Genomic DNA, 12,337 nt, shown 5'->3' with positions numbered 1-12,337 from the left:
CGAGGGGTCAGTGGAGTGGCTTTACCCGGCCGGGGCGCTCCGGCTCACGCTGTCGCCGCGCCTGCCCTGGGGGTTTGTGGGTAACGGCGCGGGCGGGGTGCTCTCCGTGTGCGTGAAGCCCGCCGAGCAGTTTGGGGGCGCCCAGCTGTACCTAGAGCGCAGCGGCGTCCTTGAGCTGCTCCTGGGCGAGGATGAAGCCGAGGTCAACGCGTCTCCCAGGGTGCACTGCTTCAGCGCCACGCCAGGGGAGCGGCCGGCCCTCTTCTTGCAGGCCACCCCGCACCAGGACATCAGCCGGCGGGTGGCCGCCTTTCGCTACGAGCTGCGAGGGGATTGGCCCCCGGGGATGTCCGCCGACTCCGATCCAGTCAGCAGTGAAGGTGAGTTGGAGGGCAGCCGGTGTGGCGGAGGAGGCTCGGGTGGGGAGGTTTCAAGAGAGCGGCTCCTTCAGCTGTTACCTCTGTGATTAAATCTCGCTGGCACAGAGATCTTGAGAAAAGCTCGTCTTACCAAAGGGGAGGGGTCATGGCAAAGGTTGGCTGGGATGGTCAGATAACAGTAATGAATCAAGCCAAAGATAGCCATCCCGTGGGATGAAAGAGTGAAAGGGAGGCCTGTGATTACTTCAAAGCTTTGGTGATAGGATAAAAGAAGTGGGACATTTTGTCTGATGAACTTCTGTTGAAGTTTGATGTGCTAGTTTTGAGGTTTTTTCAACACATTAATATGTCTATATAGCTCCTCATAATTCCTGTTAGCTCCAAAGTTGAGAGAATAATTTAACTTTCCATTGGGATAAGCCCCGATTTATCTATCTATGTTGCAGAATAGAGGCCAAATAACTACTAAGTAGTTTAAGTGAGGTCATCTAATAAATAAAGTGCTCACTGATCTGGGGTAAGTCAGATAAAGCTTTTTAGTAGCAGCACACTAGGCTGCACTGACCTCAGACCTGGCAGCAAAACAGGAAGTGTGAACTGCAGCCAAATCACCCATCCCCCCCTAATCATCTACAATAAGCCTGTCTTTTCATTTCCTTTCCATTATGCTCAAAAACAAACAAAAAATCCTCTGGCCAAATAATTTCATTTTAAATGCATGTGTAGTTGCAAACTCATGCAAAGCCAGTTAAATACCACCTTGTAAACCTGCTCAGGGTCTGGGTCCTGTGGATTCCTGGACAGAGTAGAGTAATTTGCCTTCAGGCCAGAGATCCCAAAGAGATAGACGGAGCGAGAGAGAACGAGAGAGAAGGGGGAAGGGAAGGAGAGAGGGGGGGAAGGTCCCTGGAACAAAAGGCCTGTCTGTGGAGAGAGAGGCTCCAGGGGCCGGCCTTTCACAGCCTTGCATGAGAGCCCAGTTACCGTGGAAACTTTGGGGAGGGGGGCTTTCATCAGCTGAGATGCTCCCCTTTGTTCTGTCTCCAGGGGCGACCGAGATGGGGGAGGAGGGCTGCAGAGAGGGGCTCATTTAAAGTTTCTTCGGCCGAGCAGAGCTTTAAAAGTTTCAGCCATTCTCTATGGCATAGCATACATACATTCATAGAGGAACCACACAGAAACACTCACACTCACTTTTACACACACCAACAACCAGCCTTCCTGTGATCTGAGTGTGTGTCCAGTGCAGGGGCAGAGAGTGGGAAACATTTGTGCAATGCAATACCAACATGTCTAACACCCCCAGTAGTATGAGTGGGCCATGTGTGCTGTGTGTGAATGTGTATGGGTGGGTTAGGGTCTGGAAGAGGAAATGCTCGGGGTGGTTTACAGTTAGGATCTCGCCTGTGATTCGGAGGCTTTGATGAGGTGGGATTTCTCACACTTAACACACACCCACACCTCTGCTCATAAACCTAGCAGCTGGCTGTGTAATCTTTGATACTGGCCGTGTCTTATGTGTGCGGAATAGCATTATGTGGCTTTAGAGGCTAAGTGAAGTGATATTGCCTTCAGTGCTTTGAGATTGACCCTGTCTCTCTTTCTCTTCCCAGATGCATGCAGACCCTGCAACAACACAGAAATCCTCATGGCCGTGTGTACTAGTGACTTTGGTGAGTTGAGATTTAAAACAGACACACACAAACACACACACACACACACACACACACACACACACACACCAAAGGAAAGTAATTAGAAGTATGTTTTGGCACTTTGTTGGACAAAGTGTCCATCTCTTTGTGTCCCTCTCTGGTCTCCCTCCTCTTCTGGCCTTTCTCTGTCTGTCCTGATTGGTCAGATGTAAGGCACCCTCACATTGTCTAAAGTGCAACACAAACAAAAAAAGAGGTGAAATTGGAGGGAAATGTGAGTTGACAACTATGTCTCTCACACACACACACACACAAAACCACCGGGCTTTACCCATCACCAGCTCCACCCCTCACCCCCGCTCCCCACAGGGGTCAGAGGTCAAAGAGCATCTCTAATTCTGTTAGTGCCCCCTCCCCCCTCCGGCCTAATCCCCGCCCCGCCCCTCCCTGCTCACGGCCGCTGGGTTCTAATCTGGATGGAATTGAGACATGTCCGAACGGATCGCCATCTCCACAGCAAAGACCCTTAGATGGTGATTAGGTTTCGAAAGTCAGAACTCCTTAATCCCAGCACGGACCTGCAAACCTACACACACACACACACATACACACACACACATGATGCACACATATGAACACCTAAAAAGATGTTTTTTTTTATTTCAGTATTATGGAAGTAGAGCTGAATATTCATGTGTGTGTTTGTGTTTGTGTGTGCAGTGGTACGTGGGAACATCCGGGCAGTGGAGCCTGACCCAACACTTGGAGCCGCTGTGATTAAGGTGGTCGCCACACGAGTGTTCCGTCAGAAGTCCGCCCTGTTCACCGGCGGTCGCCTGACACGATCCGGAGAGTTCCGCACGCCGCTACAGTGTGGCGTCCGGCCAGGACCCGGCAGCTTCCTGTTCACCGGCCACGCCCATTTCGGCCAGGCGTGGCTGGGCTGTGCACCGCGGTACAAGGACTTCCAGCGGGCGTACAACCAGGCCAGGCTGGCCCAGGAGATGCCCTGCGAACTGGACGCTGTGTGAGGGGCATGGACACCAGCACCTCAGCAGACCACTGAAAGAGCCAGAGAAGCAAACAAACCCCTGGCCTTGCGTGTGCGTGCCGGGAATGCAGGGCTCTACTGGGAGGACAAATTTTAGGAGAGCTTTTCCCTGTGCAATACTAGCTGCTCAAACGAAGGGGGCGCTACAGAGCTCAGCCCGGACACTGCATTCACTGAACTAGTGAGAAGAGTGATTAGAGTGTGATGGAATGGTTAACTGTTTGGAGTGAGTGTCTAGAATGGTTAATTAATGGAGTGAGTGAATTATGGCCCAACAGAGCCAAGCTGACGGGTTCTCCTGACAGGACTCAACTCAGGACACAGTCACAGACACACAGACTCACTGCAGTCAGGACTACAGACATGTGCAGTCTAACACATGGCTGTCTGTTCTCCAACATAGTCTGTGTTTCACACTGTCTGTTCTCCAACATAGTCTGTGTTTCATTCTCCAAATGTTATTTATAGGTGACAGGAGTCCAGAATCCATGAGTGCTGCATGACCAGCCTGATAGAGAGATTGAAGTACCTGAGATTAGGGAGAGTTGACCTCCTGTTTTCATTTTTTGGGAAAATTGACATTTGCACTGCTCATGAGACTGAAGGGATATATCTGGAGAATTTGGAAGCTGCAAGCACTGTATAAAACCAAATGAAAAAAGTCAGATTATATGTAGCAAAGAGCCAAGAGAACTGGATATATTATGAATTATAAATGGCTCTTAATAGACAGCACCAGGCTTTTGCTCTAAGAAGAGCCAGAGCAACTCGGTGTAAACAACTGTAAGCTTCAAGGTTAGCATCCACTAACTTTAGCGGCACGCTAGCAGAGAAGCTGCCGATACTGACTGAGGCAGAACAGAGCTCAGAGCACTTTAAGTCTGCCTGAAGGGTCTGCTGCTCTCTTCAGAGATAAATTATCTTCACACAGGGCCGTCTGACTGTCTGCTGGACCCCTGTATAATTCAATGATTTCTGTCTGCTACCGCTAGTCAGGCCGGGCTAAACTTGTGTCCGTTTTGTCTTTTGATTTGTTACTATGCTGCATGTACATTTCTGATCTGTCTCTCTCCAGAACTGTGATGTTTTTTTTTGTTGTTTTTTTATCTTATTTTATTTATTTTCACAACAAATTGACAGGCCTCGAGGACCAGGCTGCATCCAGAATATCTCACTTGTGTTGTAATATGGATTATTGTTTCAAGAGATGTGTCCTTCCTCTGTTTATCGTGCACTAAATGCCTGGAGCGGATGAAACCAAATTGCCCCCGGGGGAATAAGGGTGGGGGTGCTCTGAATTATTGCTATTGTTACGGGAGGGGTTGTTCCTAATTAATACCAATGTGATTCAGATGATTTTAAAGGTTAACTATTGTTTTGTAAATGTGGGTAAAATGTAAATAAGAACATATAGGAACTTATGAAAACCTCTGTCTTGTCAGTATTGTTTTTATGTAAGTGTTGTGTGTAAATGTTGTGTGTGGAGTGTTTTATAAAGACTTTTTGAAAGATAAAACAAATGTTTTCCAGTATTTTTTTCAGATACTTCTAACTCCTTCTCATCCCATATCACTACATAGAAATAATTAAGAGAACATCAAAAGACCTGTGTTATCTAAGAAAGGAAAGAAGACTCTGCTCTGTATGTGTGTGTGTGTGTGTGTGGTGAAGTGTAGTGTAGTCTAACTGGTAAATAAGTGCTAGGGGAGTGTAGAGAGAGCTGTTTGTGGATGAAGACAGGGTGTCTGTGCAGAAGCCCTCCGCTGAACTCAGGAAGCCATAAATCCCCATTAAAAGCCAGTGGGCACTGAGAAGGGCAGGCCTGCTGTGTCCCTCCTCAACAGTTCATAACAACCACTGCAGTAGCAGCCTCACTGGCTAGAGCTGCACACAGAGCAGAGGGATACCGCTAGCATGCTCCATCCTCTGACATCTAATGAGAATAGCCATGGGTACAGTATTCTCATGAAATAGCACATTGTAGGCCAGCTTGTTCCCTTGAAAGGGAACAATGTTACAAGAGTTGGCAAAAATATCAGACACAGACGTAAAACTGTTTGGGTTTGTGAAGAACATGCTCTCTCTCCCTCTCTCTCTCTCTCTCTCTCTCTCTCTCTGTCTTGTCAATAACAGGAAAGAGAGGAAGGGGGATGGGTTGGGTTCGGCGCTGTGCCTATGTAGTTCCAGAGGGAGGGGAGGGGAAGCGATCTGAGCCCAGCCCTGGAGACAAGCTCTCAGTCTGGACAAAAGGCTCCAGGATGCTCCCTGCCATTACCTGCACATTTACAACAACATGCCCCTGGCCAACATACACATGTGGATGCACACCCATGCATGCCCCACAGTACAGAACTAATGTGTTTGCACGGACAATTCAGCAGCTAAAGGGAACAATACTAGTGCAACAAAGTGTGACAAACATATTTTTAGCTGCCATATTATAGGTCCACATGAAAGTTTTATTTAACTGGGTTGCAATACTGATTGCGGAAAGTGATTAATCAGTTAAAGTACTGAGCCTATTGTCTAGTAAAAATCCTATTTTTGCAGTGGCATGGTTGGCAATTTGCTGTTAGGATGTATGTGTTAACAATGAGTACATACTTTTAAGTAACTTGTATTATGCAAGTTTTGTGCAAATTTCTATATGGAAATGTTGCTCACCTAACCTGTGTTCCAATCAGTTGAGTTGTTGAGTTGTAGGTTACTTGCATTAAGCACGCCTGTGTGGGCCCGTGGAGAGTCTTGGCCAGAACTGGGAGGCTGCTTGTGAGGAGCGTCTGATTGTTGGAGACTGGAAATAGTGGGGTGACAAGGACACGCAGGGAGGCGCGGGGAGGCGCGGGGCCTTCTCTAACGGAGCCCTGTTGTCATCCTTGGGCACTAAAACTCCACTTTTGTTCCTGAAGGGTCTGCAGATGGCCCTAATCCCCTCAAAATGCGGAGGGAAAACGTGTGTGAGGGAGTGTGTGTGGGTGCAGGGCCAGTGAGGCAGGGGGCACGCAGGCAGCCTCTGGCCTTCCCGCCAAAACTGACATTGTGATGGAAGACACAGGGGGAGAATTACCCCACCTCACACACACACTCACACACATTCTCTTACACACACACACACACACGCACACACAAACACACATACACAAACACACACATACATATACACACACATACAGACGCCTCCAGCTTTATTCAGCTGCACACAGCTGCCCTCCAACTGCTGACAGGGGGTCTCTCTCAAACACACACACACTCAAACACACACACACACACACACACATAGCATTACAACATACCACACATCACACTGAACACCTGACAACAGACCTAGATACTTGTTCAGTGTGTTTTTAATTGACGTCAGAAATTGAGAAAGCACACAGGTACACACATTACTTGTGCTTTAAACCAAGCTATTGGTCTCGTAACGTCTAGTGAGTGAAGCAGAGTGAGTATTGAATAGCATGTTTGTAAGTGTATGATGGTTATGTGTTGGTGTATGTTTGGGTGTTTGTTTAACTAAGGTTGACTAAGGTGTGGTCAACATAGCACCCCCAGTTGTCTGTCTAAAGATGGATGTGAGACCATTTGCAACATGAGTACGTTTACACACACACACACACACACACACACACACACACACACACACACACACACACACACACACACACACACACACACACACACACACACCACACACACACACACACACACACACACACAGATGATAGACAAAGGTGTGGTCAATATGGCAACCCTAGTTGTCTATCTAAAGATGGATGCGAGACCACTTGCAACATGAGTACGACCTGAAACACACACGCACGCGCGCACACACACACACACACACACACACACACAGATGATAGACAAAGGTGTGGTCAATATGGCAACCCTAGTTGTCTATCTAAAGATGGATGCGAGACCACTTGCAACATGAGTACGACCTGAAACACACACGCACGCGCGCACACACACACACACACACACACACACACAGACACACACACACACACACAGACACACACACACACACACACACACACACACACACAAACACACACACACACACACACAGACACACACACACACAAACACAAGAAAGGCACACGACAGGAAGAAGAACAGGTCAAAGGTGGCTGTGCTTGTGACCTGCCTTCCATCTCTTTGTCTTGTCCAAGAGGTGCCCTGGGGTCACACACACCTGCACAAGCACACAAACAATCACTCCCCAGGACCCCCACCTGCAGAATACTACATAATATGTACACACACACACACGCACACACACACACACAGATACACACATACACGCACACACACACACACACACATACAACACGCGCATGGCCGCACACACATACAAACACATGCACAGACACATACAAACACACATGCATACCTACAAATACACACACACACACACACACACACACACACACACACACACAAACACACACTCCCCAGGGCCCCAACTTGCAGAATACATCATCTGTACACACACACACACACACACACACACACACACACACACACATGCACGCACACATACAAACACGCGCACACACACACACACATACAAACACATGAACAGACACATACAAACACACATGCACACCTACAAATACACGCGCGCACACACACACGCACACACACACGCACACACACACACGCACACACACACACACACTCCCACACCTGTTTGTGGCTGCAGCTTGACTGTGATTAGAATCTGGTTTGTGGTTTTTTGAGACCCACAAGTCTGCTGAGACTTGGAGCAATAGGGGACAAAAGACAGAAACTTCACGGAGCGAAAGAGTGCCACCTCCTCTCTCTCTCTCTCTTTCTCTGGCTCACTCAGACAGACAAGCATTACTCTGTAATCCTGTAAACAGCAAAGCGTGACCTGTACACCCCTCCCTCTCCTGCCTCCTCTCGCCCTGTCTCAGGTTACCTCTGGGGAGACTGTTATTCTTCTGCACTCTTCTAATCAAAGGGCGAAAGAGCGCCTGGGGTGCAGACCGAAACTGCCAATCACCTTTTGCTTTTTCCACTTGTTCCAAAACCTCTCTCTACCTCTTTCTCTCTCTCCCTCAACTTTCACAGAACATTTTATATCTCATTAACAAGTACAATTATGCAGACCTACTTTTTGAGCAGAGAAAGTAAAGTGCAAAATGAACTCTGATGAAGTATGATTTTGCTACTTTTATTTAGTATTTACTCATATTCAGCAAAGTTAGTTTTATTCTACGATTGGTATCAGAAATTCAATTTCACTCAAAAGAGTGTAGCAACAAGATTCAGCTCTTCCATGAAATGCATTTGATGTTTGAACAGACTTTAGAGTTGATGTCGTTTTTGCAATGTCTTCATTATTTTACACTTGAGACACTTTAGTTTGTTAATACTTCAATATGCACACTGTAGTTTTGACACTGTGATTATGATAATCTCGTTTTTAATTTAATTTAATTTAATTAATTGTTTTCTTTACTGTATACTAATCAAGTTACAAGCAATTGATGGAAATATTACCTGTATCAGTGTCATGGTGACCTGTTTGGAGAACTTTTATGTCAGCAGTAATGTATCTATAGCTGGTTGGAGAACCTGTTCTCCTTTTATTCCTATTGTGCTACCCTGAGGTTCTTTCTCTCTCTCTCTCTTTCTCTCTCTCCCTCTCTCACTCTCTCACATCACATACACACACACACATGTACACACCTGCACTCACATGCACCCACATACCCTGACACGCACACATGGCTACTCCAGCAGGCTCACAGCAGGACTCAGAATGGGAAATTGGGGTGACACCGTGAGGTTGGGGTCTGTTGTTCTGATGAAGGACAGAGGAGAACAGAGAAACTAGCCATGGAGAACGAGAGAATGAGGGAGACAGAGGGTGACAGGGAGAGATACGGGGAATGGGAGCGAGGGGGAGAGAGAGAGAGCAATATGTGAGAAGAGGGAGAGAGGTACAGCTGATACGGAGAGAGAGAGAGAGAGAGAAGAGAGGGAGAGAGGAGAGGGAGAGCATGTGCTGTGGAATTCTCTCCTAATTAAGAGCCGGATTAGGGGTACACTGTGGGAACAGCCTGAGTGTGGGAAAGAAAGAGGGAGCGCACTCTCCCTCCCTCTCTCTCCCTCCCTCCCTCCCTCACACTCTCACTTTCTCCCACTTTGCCTGCCGCTTTCTCCCTCTCTCGCTCCTTTTCTTTTGCCCCCTAAATTCTCTGCTCCCCTTTCTCCTCCCATTTCCACTCTCTCACCCTAAATTCTCCTGCTCTGCACTGTCCCAGGCTCTCACCCCCTCCACACTCACACACACACAGAATGGGAGACATTTTCACACTGCATTCCAAGTTTTTTAGTGGAGCACAATTCTCGGCTTAATTCAACCTCCTACAGTGCCTCTTGGAGATGTCTCCTACACCTCTCGTTCTGCATTTAGATCATGCTTATGTGAGTTTCCATACATTACACATGAGCTGTGGGACCATAATCAACAATCAACAAACAACTTTACATGAAGCTTGGAAACATGTCATGCTGTTTACAGGGCCCATTTTGCCATGCATCTTCCATAAAATCATGAATCATACCAAAAGTTAGATGAATGACTAGGGTTGATATTTTAACAGTAATGGAATTTAATGTCTCAGATGTTGAGGGCGGGGAAAAGCCTGACTTAGTGAGTCTTAGTGGGGATTATAAAACCAGCTGGGAGATGGACTCCAGATGCGTCATGGTCAAGGGAACATGACTCGATGGGTTTAACGTGAGTCAGATGACCACAGCAACCTCGATCTGCCAGTATCTGTTTGAATCCACACTGGCTTACTGGTTGTAGTGGTAGCAGGAAAGACAGTACAAGCTCCACACTACTCTGCTTGGAGAAGAGACTTATTCAAACTAGATTCTTTGAGATGAAAGTTCCCCTCAAGGGTTTCTCCACAGGTTCTATGGAAAGTTCTATGAAAAGTTCCTCAGGGCATCTTTCCCATGCAGACAACTCTTTGATGTCAAAAAAGTTCTTTAGAAAAATGTCTCACACAGAGTTGAAAACTTTCACAATTCAACAATTCAAAGGGGGTTCAACAAAGAATTTGTTAACTGATTTTGAGCATAACTTTTAATAGCCTTGGGAAAAGACCAGCATAGGATCCCTTTTCTACCTTGTGTCCATTTGTGTGTGTGTGTGTGTGTAGATCTATCAGAAAAGCAGGCCTGCTATTCTCAGCTGGCCACCAGATAGATAACCCTACACAAGTAAAATATTTTTTTCCTGAGGTTATATACTGCTATGAGTTATGGTATTTTGGTAATAGTGTACAGTCCAACAGAACAGTGACCTTTTCTGTCAGGAAACCACCTGTAGACTTCTTCTCCATGTGATGTGAATCCACACATAACAGTGCAGCTCCACTTTCAACATGCAGTAGCCTACTGCAATAAAACTACTATAACAACCACGGTTACTACAAGCAAAGGTAGAATTTTGGGGTCTATAGAAGCCCTAAGATGCCATTTAGTCACATTTTACGGTAATTTTGATAGTGGCAATTAATTTGATATCTGGAGAAAAATATGCAATGTTTACTAGGCTCCAGTTGCCTTTATTTTACCCTTTTCAAACATCAGTGACATTAGCCAGTACACTTTTATGAAGATTCAACAAGATCTGCTTTATTTAAGTTATAGCACACATTTATCAGGAACCCTGTCTCCCAAGGTCTTGTTTCCTAGGTGATCAGTGTTGTCTACCACCACTTCAAGCTCATGTTGACTGCTCCGCCAACAAAGCTGAAACTGGCCGATTAATTTACAATCACAGGAAAGCAGTAAAGAGCTTTCCACTAGATATCAAATGAATCATGTCATTTTCTCAGGACCTTGAGAAATTAGGCATCCAAAGAGATCTTGAGAAAACAGACATCCAAATGAAATGTTCATGTATGACATCTTAGGGCTTCATCACTGGGGAACAGGAGCTAAGTAAAATAATGTGCAGGCCTCTAAAAGATTTCATTACAATAGAGCTGTGAGACTGTCGGCCTATAAATTATTCAGCGCATTATAGATTTATTATTCACAGCTGAATTGGTATACTCAAAAATACTATACTTCCCAGCACAAAGCACTTGATGTCTACATCCAGCACACACTGCAAATGATGGGAAAACGAATGACAAATGGGTTCTGAAACTTATCTCACCAACCCACTATTTTGCATTTGGTCGTATATTTAGTTTACATTTCTTAAACATGTATTTTTGTTCAATAATCTACAAATAATAACATAGAACAACAATGTTAAAGCAAAGACAGTTTACAAAATATAGATGATCAAAATCTCAAACAAACACTGAAGTCTTTGGGTTTACTTCCCAAAGGGTCTGTGAGGCTCAAATGATGCACTCTATGGACTCCTCATTACTAGTGTGTGGTGGTCTCAGCAGCGTGCTGTAGGGGCGAGTGGACTGGTCAGTACTAAGAGGCACATGAATACACCCAAACCCAGAGAGGTCCTTGAAGAAAATTTGTTGCAGAGAGCACACAACCTCAGTCTGGGGCAAAGGGTCACTTTTCATCATGGCAATGACCTGCAACCCACAGCCAAGACAGCACTTAAGAGCTGCTGGGACAAGCTTCTCAATGGGCCCCAGTGGCCTGGCTGTGTCTGGACTTGAACCGTGTTGTGGAACATCTGTGGAGGCCACCCCACGGACCAGGCGAGTGCCACTTACACATACCAGTGGGATTTGATTTGAACCAAATCCTCTTAGGGAATACTTATGTGCACAAACCCTCAAGATCCAGCAAGACTGGTGCCAAATGGGTTTGCTCAGTTATAAAATGTGTAACTAATTCATTTAGAGGAGGTTAACTGATTTTTGTAATAGTTTTGTGAAAATGACTTAAAGGAATTATCCGGAGTAAAATGCACTTTAGATCAATTTACGGATGATTGGGAGTACATACGTTGAGTTGACATCCAAATCATGTCATTCGGATGTGTTTTAAGAAAGTTCGATGTTACCTTTTTTAGTCAAAACTCGTTAGCGTGGAAGTGAGAAGGGCATATTATTTCGCCGCTACAAAACGCTATTTTTATACCTCTTCTACAGTTCCAAACAACATTAGACTTACGTGGTAGTGAGTAGAGGGTCCCTAAAGCCAAACCGAAGTATCCCGAGGTCTTTATGTGGTCGGATAGAGAGTCCAGAATGAATTTCATCAAGCCAGTA

The 12,337-nt window shown here is 46.0% G+C and overlaps 1 protein-coding gene across 1 annotated transcript in view; it reads left to right on the top strand.

Moving 5' to 3' along the window:
- Nucleotides 1–4,606, top strand: part of metrn (meteorin, glial cell differentiation regulator) — a 5,955-nt gene extending 1,349 nt beyond the window's left edge. Inside the window, exons 2-4 of the mRNA XM_076298628.1 lie at nt 1–380; nt 1,994–2,053; nt 2,756–4,606. The exon at nt 1–380 is cut by the window's left edge and continues 51 nt beyond it. Coding sequence (XP_076154743.1) covers nt 1–380; nt 1,994–2,053; nt 2,756–3,066 — 751 coding nt within the window. The 3' untranslated portion in view covers nt 3,067–4,606. The remainder of the gene's footprint in view (nt 381–1,993; nt 2,054–2,755) is intronic.
- Nucleotides 4,607–12,337: the final 7,731 nt, after the last annotated feature.

Source organism: Alosa pseudoharengus, unplaced genomic scaffold, assembly GCF_046254945.1.
Source record: "Alosa pseudoharengus isolate Yale_2024_CS ecotype anadromous, Long Island Sound unplaced genomic scaffold, YU_APseudo_1.1 YU_APseudo_1.1_scf_21, whole genome shotgun sequence".
Lineage (NCBI taxonomy): Eukaryota > Metazoa > Chordata > Actinopteri > Clupeiformes > Clupeidae > Alosa > Alosa pseudoharengus.
This window is presented reverse-complemented; position numbering and strand designations above follow the sequence as displayed.